We start from the raw sequence: 15,064 nt of genomic DNA, 5'->3' as shown, positions 1-15,064 counted from the left end.
ACTCAGTGCAAAAATAGCATTGGAGCTGACGCCGTGCTGTCTGGATTGCGTCTATGGTTCTGTGTCGCATGCCTACCGGCAATGACAGCTCCCGGGATCGGGATCGGGGGCGCACTGGTCTTTAGAACAGCGAAACCCTCCAGGTTCGTTCAGGTCTACCGCACGACGGGACGATGCTGTCCCTGCTCTGCCATTCGGTGGAATGAGGAGGAGGACGAGAGAGAGAGAGAGAGATGGAGGGAGGGAGGGAGAGGGAGAGAGGTATAGGGATCAGGGAGCTACTGCAGGAAAGCTCAGTTTCCACATGGAAGTTTTCCCCAGACTTCTCATGGCATTTTCTTTTATGCTTTTTCTTTTCTTTTTTATGCTATTTTAATTTATTATAATATAATAAATTAAAATAGCATAAAAAATATTTTAAAACAATGTGAAGAAAAAATATATAGCCAAATTATAGGCTATATATTTTTTCTTCACATTGTTTTAAAATAAGTCTCTATTTTGGCCAGCTTTGTGTGTATACCCACACTTAAAAAATTAAGTGAGGATGCCAGAAAATTAAGTGAGGATGCCAAAAATGATTGGCCGGAATGTGATGATGATGATAAGATGTTCTGTCTTTTGAATTTGAATGTAAAATAGACAATATTGTCACCCAGTCTGTGAGCTGGGTCTGACTCTGGGTGAAAGAATGTGCACTATGTGACCTGACATCTTGATGACTAGTACAGGCCAGATGTCACAGGTGGACAGGGGCGTTTCTCCGACATCAGGTTCTTGCATGCCCACCAATCACGGCCCACTGTTGGGCACTTCACATCCAATCAGCAGCCAGCCATTGTACGTGTACATGGGCCATCACTCCTCGACATGCAATTAAGCCAGCCGACAAGCTGCTGCTCGCCCAGTGCAGTGCAGTTTACAGTTTACCTGTCCGTGAATATCTTCATTGTGTGTGTGTGTGTGTGTGTGTGTGTGTGGTGTCCTATGGTATGGTGTTGTCTTTATTATCACCTTTCAGCTTGATAAACACAGACATGGCATTGAATTATTTTCTTTCTATAACTTCTGGGCAGAATGACTGTGGTTATGTATAAGACTCAGGGTGCATTTGTTTGGTTCAACAGTCCGACAGGCATTAGTCCGACACCTTACCCAAAACTCAAACCTAACCTCACAGGAAGCCACAGCTTAGTTTTAACCTGCCACGCATGCCGGGAGCAATGGCTGAGTTTTAACCGGCGAAGGGTTAGTTGTAACCAGCCAGGCATGTTGGGAGCAACACTGTTGTCGGACTAATGCCTGTCGGACTGACTGTTAGTATGTCTAACCAACGTATGCACCCCCCAGTCTCAATGCTCAAGTAGGCCTACTCAATGTCACCTCCGAGGAGCTGTTCTTAATTCTTAGCAGACTACTGTAAATATTTTCTCACCTCTGCATGTTGTAAAGAATCTCTGCCCCACAACTCCGGTAATAAGATCGTAAAATGTACTGTATGATCTCTATCTCCTGTCAGTTTAAGGCCAGGGTGTTGCTATCCGTGGTGTTGTTGAATGCAACCCTCGTATATCTCCAGAAGTGAGGGAAGGGAAAGTGATGTAAAGGAAATGAGTTCTCTTTTAAAAAAAGAGAGCCTACAAAAAAGAGAGCCTACAAGACTTCAACTTTAGAAGACTTTACAATTTCATACCTGGACTAGTTTTTAGGTCGTGGCACTGAGGGGTCAAACGTCCAGAAGAGCAATGTGTCCTTGTGTCTATCTGTCCAGTCCTTGTGACCGTTACCGTTTCTCCGCCGTCCCTCAAAATGTGGGAAAGACTGCCACTGTAAAATTGGGTGACGGCAAAGCCCAAGAATGCAATTTCTTTAGCGTTTTATTTTCCTCCACACATCACCAAACACAAATTCACAGGGCAGGCCCTGGCAAAAATAATACTTCCATAAAATAAACTGGCCAAAATAAATAAAAACGTAACCGCAAAACTACAGACTATGCCACTTTTCCCCAAAGGTCCTGGCAGCTTTCCCATGGGCGTAGTTTCACGATTTTGTCCAAACCTCACCCAAATTGTAACTCTGTTTGTCATGATCATGATGTATAATCAGATTTTTTAAATTCCATTCTGATTGACTACGATTGGCTTTCAAAATTCGCGGATGGGGCCATCAGTGAGAAACTTTAAATGCACACTCCCAGTAGGCAAATGAACCTCAACACCAAACATTGTCCTGTTATAGTGCCACCAGGAGGCCGATTTTTGCAAAACAATGTTTTTGTCCAATTGCTGTGAAACTTTGCATACACATTCCCACTAGGCCAGGGAAGGAAGAAATTCCTCCATACATTTTTCAAGTCGGCCTCATGGTGGAGCTATAACAGGAAGATTCATACAAAGGTCATACAAAATTATTTCCCCCTTGAATTCCTTGGATTATTGCGATTATTACACTACTCCACTTGTTGAAACCAAGGTCAAAGCGCAGCCTGACAGTGGTCCCCTCTGTGTCGGGACACACAGAAAGACACGACAAAAACAAGTACAACATTTTCATGGCCTCTATATCTCATCAAATTATTGAGCTGATGTGAGCTGCCACTGTATAAAGTGCTATGCAGTATGATTGTGGAATGGACTCTTGCACAAAGCATATATCACTTTCATCATGCAACAGCTGATGTGGGCGATGGAGCAAGCAGCGGGAACTGTGTGATGCTGCCAATGCTGTGGGAGACTTGGTGGCATGCTCCAGGACAAAGGTGCCATGATACATCAGCCCTGTGACACATGGACCCTGCATGCGGTGCCTGTAATAACCGGCCTTCATCAGACAAGCAGCATGGGAGAGAGAAAAGTATGAGAAAAGCCACATGGCATGGATTTAGATTCATTTCCTGTCTCCTCATCATTTTATATAAGGAGGCAGATATTGTTTATGAACACATCAGCCACCCTATGATTAGTCCAGTCCGCATGGCTGGATCAGTACAAACACAGCCTCGCTCGCACACGTATCACAACTGTCAAATTGCTGTACAATTTCAGTCGTGAAACGGGGCACTGAGCGAACATTAATGTTAATTGCAACTTATTCCCATCAGAATGCCGCACGCACACATTCCTTGTTTGTTGTAAAAGATTGCTTGAGCAAACCTTGCACTGGGTCCACGTAGAAACTCTGCCTATACGGGTGAGATGTGACTAACTGTGCCACACACCAGATGCAGACCACAGCCTCATTTTGGTTCCCATCATGCTCTTCACTGTTCTATTGCCATGGGGGGTGTCTACCAGAGCCCAGCACATGTGGCCAGAGGTTAGCTAACGAGGCTAAGTGGCCCCAATGTGTGTGTGTGTGTGTGTGTGTGTGTGTGTGTGTGTGTGTGTGCACGTGCGTGCGTGCATGTTTATAGGCATGAGTGTTTGTATGAGATTATGCATGTGTCTGCGTGCACTAATATCTGTGCATATATGTATACGTATATAATAATGTAAGTATTTTATTTACAAAGCAGATTTTGAAATAAGGTACAAGGTACGTTATCAGTAAAAAAGGAAATGGAATTGCTATTGATGATATAAAGACATAAAAACGCCACAAAGGCAAAAAAAACACTGCTTATAGGAAACAAGATTCTTCTTAACACATTCCACTGACTGCATTTTTTGTAGCTATGGGAAGATGGTGATGTTCCAGAGAGTATAGGAGCTAAACCAGCAAAGGCCCAGTCACCCAGTTTTTAGCCTAGTTTTTGGGACTTGATGACCAATTAAGACACCAGGCTGGATTTTGTACAGGGTGGAAAGAATAGGATCAAGAAGTGGACCTTGTGGCACACCACAAGTCAACAGAGCAGATGATGAGAAATAATCATCAATAGCCACAGAAACCTCATAATAGGTCAAGAGCAGTCCCATTTAAACTCACCCATTGCTGAAGCCTTCTAAGGAGAGTGTAGTGGTTGATCATCATGTCAAAAGCTGCACTTATGTAGGTCAAGCAGCAACAGAACCAAACACTCGCCAGCGTCAGCAGTAATAAGGATATAATTTGAAACTGCCAGATGAGATTTCACTTTATTCTCACTGGTTAGGTACAACGCAAAAAGAAAACCTAAGCTTGGAAGCTCCAATACAATGAAAACATGGTAAAATGACCTACAAAACACTCAAACAATATAAGGGCCAGAAATATCAATTACAGTGGATAGTGCAAAGTTACTAATAAGAGGGTTATTGCACAGTCACTCTATACATGAGTTTCAGTACTGTGCCTCAAAATATATCATTGCTGATTTCAAAATATGTTTTGATATAGGTCTATCTGGGAAGTAGTGGGTCAAGAAAGGCTAAGCTTTATTTAAAGAGTGACTCAATAACAGCATGTTTAAAGTAATCAGGCACACAGCCAGAGCTAAGGAAGCTATATTCCCAATGGAGAATATGTTGGGACCAAATTAAGGAGCCAAAAACATCAAAAAAATAAGATACGATGGTGATGTGAGTTCTTTCAAAGAAATTGGGCTAAACTGGAGTAGAGAAACAGGCTACAGTCAACCCTAGGGATACATGCAGGCAATATCTTAGACTTTATATTACTGACCTTAGCCACACAAGATTTCACAGACTTTGTTTGAAAATACTGATACAGTAGGAGGGGTAGGGTTCACCAATCTATTGATTGTGCCAGCTAAACAAACGAGGCATTTTTCTTATTGTAGCCGCAACCCGGCAGTAAGTTATTTCACTTTCTGATAAAAAGATGAAAGTAGTTAGTTTGTTTTTAAAAGAAGAAGACACACAACAAGACGTTAAAGTAGCAAACTAGGTCATTAGTCTCGACATGGAAAGTCCCCTTATTAAGGTGAATTTGTCAGTGAGTGGCTATACTTTTTTTTTTTTTTATATATATATTTTTTATCCCACGATTTTTGTAACCCATTTTTCACCCCTGTGTCAATCATCTAATGTGATCCTGGGCTCTACACACCCTCCGCCAACCTGGGGAGAGCAACGTGAGTGGCTATACTAGAACAAGTAGTAGGTCTCAGGTATAAACACAAAGGCAAGATCATGATATGAAGAGGACCCTCAGGAAGTTATAAGGATAAATTACACTGTTATTAAAAATGTGAGTGTGCGTCAGTGTGTGCGTGCGTGCGTGCGTGTGCGTGTGCTGTGCATGTGTGTGTGTGTGTGTGTGTGTGCTTGGTGTGATGTGGCGTGTGCCTTCACCTACAGTGGGGACATGTGCTTCGGCATACATGTGCCTGCAAGGGTCCCGCATGTGGCCACAGGTCCATGGAGCTTCTTGATTGGCCCTCTGCTGTCTGGTATGAAGATCATGTAATTAACGCTCAGTAAAGCCACAGCATAGCCATGTTTTCTTCAGGCTGCTTCCCATTGAAGTTTTATTGGCTCTGACCATGAAAGGCCTTTTCTAATGAGGACCAGAATGCGAGGGAGGGGGGTGTTGTAGGGAGGAAGGAGAAGAGAGAGGTAGCAGGGAGGCTGAATGGTAGCAAAAGTGAGAGGAAAGTAATTTGACAGAAGTTTGGGGTAGAGAGAGAGAGAGAGATCACCACACTCTACAAGTGTAATTAGATGGCAATGCATTTTCTGGGCGTTGAGAGGGAATTATACCTTTCCTTTTTTTCCCCCCTTTTACCATACTGCATCTGTGAGAGGCCACACCTTGTCAAACACAAACACTCTCACTGGAACTTGAGAGGAGTAAGGAAAGACACTCTTCCACTATTGTTGAAGGAAGGGGGTTGCCTTAGATGGGAAAAAAACAGTATGGAAAGGGAGAAAGATGTGCAAACAGCCAAACACGGGTCTACAGCCGGAAATGAACCGGAAAGGTTGTGATTATGTGGTTGATGCATTATTCCACCAGCTAATGACGCGCACTGGTGTCTTACCACTTTGTTGATGTCGCAGGTAATTTAGCAGCAGGTGTGGAAGAGTTGCTGTGAAAATTTTAAGAACCTCAAAGACATACTGTAATTTGCACAGTGGCAGTGATATATTCATATGCTCACTGCTCGCACGAACACATATATACGCGCACGCACGCGCACGCGCACGCGCACACGCGCACACAGAAGAAGAAGAAGAAGAAGGGGGGCAAGGGGCAGAGGAGATCAAGAAAACAAACTATCTACATATTTACACATTTAGACCTGAGATAAGACATAGCAGCAGCATAAGTATCATACTGTGCATGATACTTATGGACGTGATAGAAAAACACCCAAAGAAAAACAAAGGTCAGTGCATTGTACATGAGATTAGGGCGCAAAATGTCAGTGCGTGTCGGCTGCATAATCTACATAAGGTAGACCGACACTGGTCAAATTTGCAAGTACTGTAGGTCCATGAGGGAGAGCAAAGAAAACAAGTCAAGTCATTTGTCCCTGGTATAATCCACCATTAGGTCCAACAAAGAGCAAACTAGCAAAGGTCTGAGACTGACGACACAGCCTGTCATCAGGCTGCCGCATGTTCAGCATGCAGTCTGACGGGTGAAAGCTGTTCATGAATCCTGTGGTGCTGCTCTTGATATTGTGGTAGGGCGGCAGGGCCCCCTTGGCCCGGCCGTGGTCGTTGTAGGGGATTGAACAGTTTATGACTTGGGTGGTGCTTGTCCCTGATGGTGCACTGGGCTTTGACTACACATCGCTTTTTGTACAGTTCCTGGAACAAGGGGAGCTCGCCTCCTATTATGCACTCTGCCGATTGCACTACTTGCTGTAGGCTTATCTTTTCTCTGGAGTAGTTTCCAGTTTAACACACACAACACAGGGTGTGCAGTGGAGAGAAAATCTCCACCAGGAGGCACACCTCAATATTTACACTGTTCAACGCAACATCAAGTCAATTTGTCTAGGCCTGGGCTGTGGCTCAGCGGTCCAGGCATCCTGGCTGGCAATCCAGTCTGGCAGTGTGCCGCAGGTTCGACTCCCGATCCCGACGGCCTTTACTGCATGTCACCCCCCCATCTCTCTCCCCATTTCCTTTCAGCCTACTGTCTGTTCCTCTGTAAAAAATATAAAAATAAAGGCGAAAGCCTAAAAAAAAGTAACTTTGTTTACTCTATACTGTAGTTTATTAGTACAGCTAACTCGTGTTAACTCATATAGGCTATACTGATGAGCATTACACATGATATTTAATGAGCAGACACATGACATTAAATGACCATGGGATGAATTGAGCAGTGCTCCTTTACAAAGGTTAAACTATGCATACCAAGCACCTACTGTAACCCAAAAGCATATACTTTGGGTACATACAGTACATCACCGGGTATCATGGACTAGTTTCCCAATAATTCCTCAAGACAGATTGTAAATGTAAATCTTGTTTTTAGTAGGAATAAACATAGGAGCACCTGGAAGGAAGTGGACTAAGAAAGGGGAGGCGCCAAACTGAGTGCCTGTTTCTACACAAAAAGGTGGTGACCCCAGATTCAAAAAGTTGTAGAGAAAAAAAAGAAGTTTTCCCTTTTCTTCCCGAATGGTTTCCCAGATTGGTTTCCTAATAATGATGACTCAACCAGGCAATCCGGTACACTTCTCCTCCTTGAAAAACTCCCTTTTCTGTGGACTTTCTTGACCTTGAACTTCCCCCAGTAACAGACTACATGAATGCATCATCTTAGGTAACCACGTTTCTCAACTAGTGCTCCATGCCACGGGCCTGTAGTGGTCCATGTCTGTCTCTTCTTGGCTATAGAGGACAGAGTCTCATGTAACTTTCTGGCTCCAACCTTGCCCTGCAGGCTGTACATATTCTTCAGGGATGCCACCGTGGAAATACCACTTTATTTTGCTCTGGCTGCCTGGCAACTGTGGCAAGTGGCAACTCATCCAGGGACTCTGTTTCATATGTGTTTCTTGAAAGATTCTATGGATATGTCAAAGGGCAGAATTTAAACACAAACCTCCTCCACTCCATAGCCATATCACACAAATACCAAATTACTAGGCCTACTTTTCTCCAAAATACAATAAAATGTAATAATTATTGAAAAAATTTTTACTGCATTACCCACACACACAGTCTCTCTCTCTCTCTCACACACACACACACACACACACACACACACACACACACACACCAACTGTAAGAGATACTAGTCACACAGATGCATACACGCACATTGAAGTTGGTACGTGTTGTTGTTCCAGTTAATGTCAGAGTGATGCAGGGAGGGTATAGCGGCATGGCTCTGAAAAGCTCACAGAAACTCAGTAAGGTTGTGTAAACATCCGTGTGCTGCTTCAACAGATTCAGCCTTGGAGAGGAGGAGATCATCGTATCCTCAATCCAAAAACGGCCTCCAGCTGATAGCATCGATTCTCCCCTTTCTGAGGGGTTTTATGTCCACCATTAGCCTGAGTTCAGCACATTCACAAGTGAGGCAGAGTGTGCACACATTACTCACCCTGGGTTTTATCTAACGCTCCCCCTTCCTCTCACTGTCTGTCTTTTATTCACTTGATTTTATTTCTGCGCACGCACGCACGCACACACACACACACGCGCAATTTTTCTCATGAGAACACATTGTGAACATATAGTAGCAGACCCCTTCATTGTTGGCGGTGTTTGCACCTTTGTCTCTTTTCTCCCCTCCGCCTGCTGCCTTTGTCTCTCTGCGATGTCGTAGCACTACATCATTCCTTGATTACATTTACCCAGTGTCGGCCTGTGCAAACAGCCTCCACAAACAGCACATCTGCATATCTCCACACACAGGCAGAGACAGGCAGAGAGAGAGAGAGAGAGGGAGAGAGAGACCATACAGTCACACACACCGGGACAGATGAGGGAGGAGACTCAGGAGAGGGATACATTTTGATGGTGAGCACAAAGGGCAAAACAGAGGGACGTGGAGACAAATGAGAGTCATGGAGCGAGAGGATATTAGTAGAAATGGAGATGGATGAAATAGCAAGATTATAGCAAACAAAAGGAGGGTGCGGCGTGACTCGAGTAACAGAAGAAAGATGGCAAGAGAGGAACAGCTGAACCAGAAGCAGGCAGACATAGTTAAATCAGAGGGAGCGAGGTGCTTGGATGCAAAATAAAAAGGAAAGGGTCCCAAATAGGCCTCTATGGGAAATCAATGGACTTTAAAGAACTCAACACAAAGTAACCCTGCAGTGGCCAAAGCGCTCCTTTCCCAGAACTCTTTGGTTTGTCTTAGTAGGCAGCCATTGTCGTGAATGAGAAATGCCCCCCGGAGGTTGCTGTGTTTTTGCCTTTTCTGCCCCTGCGGGTACCTTGGCACAATGTCCACGCTTGGTAATTACTACTCCGGGCACATTCCAATGTTCTCCCAGTACAAGCACGGCCATATTATTAACATAAAAAAGGAAAAATACAATCAAATCAATGATTGTATCGGCCTTATGCGGCGGGCGGCTCGTTGATACAGTGGCTGCAGCGCGAGATAAATCCTATATAGCATGAAACGTAATTGAAACGCCACTCAGAGTGACTCGACTGTGATTAATGGCATTTAAACACAACATTTTAATATCCGTGCACATCAAGTGTCTTATGTCAGGACTCTGCAGCAAGATGGAAAACACAGCATCCGTCATTAAGTGGAGAATAAGGAGACTGATAGTGATAGGTCGATGCTGTCCAACCCACAGCCCCCCCCCCCCCCCCCCCCCCGCCTCTCTGGCTCACCCATGCTTCTCACATGCAACGGGTAGCATCAATACAAAACCCATCCCATCTGGCGCCGGATATACCTCAATTCCCCTGCACCACCTTCATCCAATTACTTTGTTCATTTGCCCTCATGCTGTTCCCATATAAATATTTCAGCCCCTCTATTTGTCATCTGTCTGCGGGGATAAATTAACCAGTCTCCTCATCTGCCGCTTGCCGTGAGAACTCATAAACTCCCAGGGAAGGGTTTGGGGAGGGAGGGGCTGCGCACAACCTCCAGTAGCCACCACCCATGTACCTAATGGCTTTGTAATGTGACAGTAGATGTTGGAACGGCTTCAAGGACAACATGATGTCAGCCCATTAGATGCACTGTAACCTGCTCATTCATGAAGGGAAAAGAAAATAATACATGCTGCATATATTTCCCGTGCGGTGGTGCAAGAGGTGCCAACTCGGCGAATGCGTTTGTGCTGACGGCTGAACTGAGAAGAGCTTATGTCTTGTCTCGTTAACAGGTCACTCTGAAAAATCAGAGTCCCGGATATTTCTCATACGTTCAGATGCCCCGCATGGCCCTATAAAGCCCTGTCTGTCTCACTGGCTCTGATGGAGGTCTGAAGTCAAGGCTTTTGAAAGCCACATCGTTCAGATTGGCAGCATCTCCCTACCCTGTGGGCTGTGGACACAGTGGGGGGGCGTAAATCTCTGTGTGCTTCTCAGCCCCCTACGAAGCACTCTTAATTATTTTGCCATCGCCACTCTACAATATCCAAACATTCTTTCAGCATTCCTCCATCCTCCCCTGTGCGGAATCACTTCATCACATTTCTCCCTCTCCAATCCCCCCCCATTTTGTTTTTAATGAGCGAGATTGCCCAGAGAATGGAACATATTGCCAAATCAATGGACATAAATGGGTAAACTAAGTGGCTTGTAAGAGTTATAATTCTTGCTGTGGACATTTAAACGGGCCAGGCTTACACAATCCATTTGCCTGTTTGTTTACAAGAGCCCAACTTTGGAAAGTCCAGCAATGGTAGTATAGTTTTCTCAGAGCCTCTGTCCTACTACCTCTGATCCAAGCAAGCCTATAGCCACTAATAGAGGGAATTGCCATTTAGACGGATGATTCTCCCAGTGCTCCCCTCATATGGTGTTGTAAACTAGATTGTAAAACAAATTTTGCTTGTAAATCTGTCGATTGAAAAAAAACTGTCCATCTTTGGTTGGGTTTCAAATTAAGCTGTAATGCTTGAGAATTCATTTCCTGCAGCCCTGCAAGTGGAAGAGTGACTCACCACTGATTTATAAGCCTCTCCCGAATCCATGTCGTTAGATGTTTTATGTCTGTCCCGTTTTACCAGACATACACTTTATAGTATGCATGTTTTATTAGATATCAGAGGACTGCATGCATGGCTTGGTATACCAGTTCTGTTCGGGAAGACTAGGGTCTAATTGTGCAAGGACACATTGAAACACAGATCACGTTATTCATAACCTAAGCCCTGACAGTCCTGGCAGTAAGCGTAACTTTTTTTTGTACTACATAGCTTTTATATAAAATGATCTGTACTTTATTATAAACTTTATTATAAATATTTCCATATAATTATTGCCAGCACAGGAATCATCTCAGAGGTTACAGTAATGGGCAGCTTGTATTACCTAGTCCAAAAGACAATTGTTTTGAAGAGATCTTTTAATTAGAGATCATTGATCATCTTTGGAATAACCTGCATCGAAACCCCTGCTGCATGTACAGTAAATGTACTTTTATAATGAATATACAATTGCATTTGACACTGTGTTTTTGTCTTTCTACGGTATGTTTTGTATGCGGACCCCAGGAAGACTAGCTGGTTATATCGCACCATCTAATGGGGATCCAAAATCAAATCACGACGCAGCTCACGTGCGATTTATCAAGTGGTCGTATCCTGCCTATCACAGCATAAGAATGGTCCATGTTGATAAACTGTGAAGGATGAGAGCAATTGTCATTTAAAAACGCCTGTCGATGTGTCAAGTTACCCCACCCATCCTCTAAGCTCTTGTTCTGGGTGAATGATTAAGCATCTAATCTTTAGGATATATTGTTTTTAATACCTCAATCTTAAATGCTTGTAAATATGTCACCCGTTAACTCTGTAATTGCAACTACCTATTTATGTTAGGGTTACGCCTGGTTAGATATTAGATGCTATGGTTAAATCATTTTAATTGAATTATATGGCTGCCGCGTTACATTTAGATGCCTGTCAGATTGTTAGACTATGCTGATGATAAAAATAAAAATGGTGTGCATGAGCTTGAGACCTACAAGCTAGCTGGCGTGATATTTGAGTGTCAAATTGATGACAGGTTGATGAATGCCGACAGTTGCATTGAGATACGCCCATTCTTTGGTCTAAGATGTAAGTTTGATAAATGAGGGCCAGTCTCAATCCCAATTTATCACATGCAGGCGCTAGAACCCATGGTGTCAATTCTTAATGCACTGGGTAACCTACATTTTTACTTACATTATACCCCCACAACTTCTGAAACAGATGATGCTGGTAGCATGATTGAGAACAAGGCATTGTTGACATTAATACATTGACATTTTTTGTGAGGGCAGGTACCCTCACAAAAAACCTGCAGTAATCCTGGTCTCTAAACTGCCTCCCCCTGGCCAAGTACTCGGACAACTGGTACAATGGGTATTGCACCAAGTACACTGACAACGGGTACAATGGGTATTGCACCAAGTACACTGACAACGGGTACAATGTGTATTGCATAACTGAAGAGGCATGCTTTTCGGAACGGGCATCGCGCGTACTAGTCCAACTGTCCTATTAGAATCCCCTTGTGGGTCAGCGGACAGTGGCCGTCACAAACGATGCCCATATACAGTACAGTATGGTCATCCGCATGTACTGACTGACTTCAAACTCGGTGCGCACATCGGAAAGGACTCGAGGGAGTGCGGTGCTTGCCAACGAGTCGTTCAGAAATAAGATGTCCAGAACCGCCAAGCCGACCGATATGCTGATATATGGGCATGCCATTATACTCATGACATCAAGGATCTCCATTATGAGAATAAAAGTGACTGCAGGTAGACAGACAGATACAGAGATCTGGACACAAACAGACGTGTACAACTACAATCGTGTCAGAGTATACTCTGACTAGACTCTGACAAAGGCCCTGACACTATAGGGCCCTATTTTGCACGTCTTAATAACTGGGTCTTACTGTATGTCTTAAATTAGACCTGGAGGCGTGGCCATGTTTTTAGGCCAAGCATAATAACAAAACAGCATTGCCCACGCCTTCAGGTCTCCAAGTCCCATTTACACTGACAGCCAAATCTATCCTGAATTTAGCCTGAATGAGAATTGTGTCACTTCAAGATAGAAATCTGATTTGCTTAAATAAGTCTAAATGCAGACAGGTCACATGGAATCAGATTCTTTCAAATTCAGAGGTGGTTTCGGATTCCAATCTGATTTGAGGAGATCCGTCTCAGTCTGAATGCAACAACCAGATGAAGTGACCCAAGTCACATATCAAACTGTCCAAAACGTCACTTGCAGCGTGACCCGAGCGATACTGACGTGACGTCATTATTATGCCTAAATTATAAATTGTACCGACTTCATACATGACTAGTAGCAGTGACTCTGATAGCTGCACAAAGTAATCTTATAGTGGGTATGAATACTTCTATTATTTAAACCATTTATTCTGTAGTTTCAAATATGCCCTCTGGGCATATCTCTCGATATGCCTAAATATGGAAATACCTGATGTCATAGCACCGCGTTATTAAATATGACATCCGTCTTGCCTAACTATGGAGTTCTACATTGCTCCATATTTGTCTGTGATACGGAGATGATTGATGTCACAGTATCGCATCATAGCGTAGAACTGGCTTATGTAAATATATATATATAAATATCCATAATACCGAATAGCATTCCTCAGATTTTCCGATAGACCCGTCAAGATGGCGATGTACCATGCCGAAGAGATGCAGGTCGACGGAGTAGCAAGCGTCATGGCTTCGGGGGTCGCTGGGAGCGTGTCCGTGGCCCTGCACCCCCTCGTCATCCTCAACATATCGGACCACTGGATACGTGTCCGCTCACAAGAGGGAGGGCGTCCCGTGCAGGTGATCGGAGCGCTCATCGGGAAGCAGGAGGGCAGAAGCATCGAGGTGATGAACTCCTTCGAGCTGCTCGCCCAGGCTGAGGACGACCGGCTGACCATTGACAAGGCGTACTACTTCACCAAGGAGGAACAGTTCAAGCAGGTTTTCAAAGAAATGGAGTTCCTGGGCTGGTACACCACCGGGGGCCCACCCGGACAGGCGGACATCCACGTTCACAAGCAGGTGTCCGAGATCATCGAGAGCCCTCTCCTCCTCAAGCTCAACCCGACAATCAAGCAGTCAGATCTCCCCGTCAGCATATACGAGTCCGTGATTGATATCATCAACGGCGAGGCCACAATGCTGTTTGCCGAGCTCACCTACACACTCGCCACGGAGGAGGCCGAGAGGATCGGCGTCGACCACGTGGCTCGCACGGCCCCCGGTACGGCGGAAAACTCTACGGTGGCCGAACACCTCCTGGCCCAGCACAGCGCCATCAAGATGCTCCACAGCCGCGTGCAGATCATCCTGGAATACGTCAAGGCGGTGCAAGCGGAAGAGGTGCCGTTCAATCACGAGATCATGCGAGAGGCCAATGCCCTGTGCCACAGGCTGCCCGTCCTCAGCACTCAGAACTTCAAGACCGATTTCTATGATCAGTGCAACGACGTAGGGCTCATGGCCTATTTAGGCTATGTCACCAAGACCTGCAACAGCGCCAACCAGATGCTCACCAAGTTCAACGTCCTGTATGAAAACCGAAATACAGGATTTGGTCAACGGAGGATTAGAGGAGTACAGTACAGTTAAAGAAGCTGGAATGAGAGAACAGTGGTTCTCAAACACCGCTGCCCCCCCAAAACTAAATTGATAGGGGCGCGGGCACGGAGAGTTTTTTTGACAAGATCTCTGCCCGAAAACAAATGGCCTTGTGTGTTAGCGGACGGTGGATGCCACAAATGTCCAACGTATACTTCATAAGAATAAGCTAGTTGTAAGTTGTATTTCAATTTTTTTTCCTGTTACAAGTGTGCCAGCATGTAATAATTAATGACAGAAGGCACTTTTCTGATTATTAATTGTACTGGTGGAGGAGTTTGTAAGTCTTTTCTGTCTGTGATTTCCCAATAAAAAAATTATGATTTGACAAAAAAGAAAAAGAAAGATGCAGAAAAACGTTGCATGTAACACACCATCTGTCGGTAGGAAACCTCAT

At 44.5% G+C, this 15,064-nt stretch overlaps 2 protein-coding genes across 2 annotated transcripts in view; one reads left to right on the top strand and one right to left on the bottom strand.

Moving 5' to 3' along the window:
* gpc1b (glypican 1b) overlaps positions 1 to 213 on the bottom strand; it is a 105,985-nt gene extending 105,772 nt beyond the window's left edge. Inside the window, exon 1 of the mRNA XM_080777967.1 lies at positions 77 to 213. The gene's annotated coding sequence lies outside the window, so the exon portion shown is untranslated. The remainder of the gene's footprint in view (positions 1 to 76) is intronic.
* A 13,524-nt stretch (positions 214 to 13,737) lies between these two features.
* LOC308326138 (COP9 signalosome complex subunit 6-like) lies at positions 13,738 to 14,658 on the top strand (the record flags this gene model as incomplete). The annotated part of the gene is made up of 1 exon (XM_080778945.1): positions 13,738 to 14,658. The coding sequence occupies exon 1, from the start codon at positions 13,753 to 13,755 to the stop codon at positions 14,656 to 14,658; it is 906 nt and encodes a 301-aa protein (XP_080635071.1). The 5' UTR covers positions 13,738 to 13,752.
* Positions 14,659 to 15,064: the final 406 nt, after the last annotated feature.

Source organism: Protomyctophum bolini, assembly GCF_963924005.1.
Source record: "Protomyctophum bolini genome assembly, chromosome: 12".
In the NCBI taxonomy this organism is placed as follows: Eukaryota; Metazoa; Chordata; class Actinopteri; order Myctophiformes; family Myctophidae; genus Protomyctophum; species Protomyctophum bolini.
Note: the sequence above shows the minus strand (reverse complement) of the source record. Positions and strands in the feature narration are given on the sequence as shown.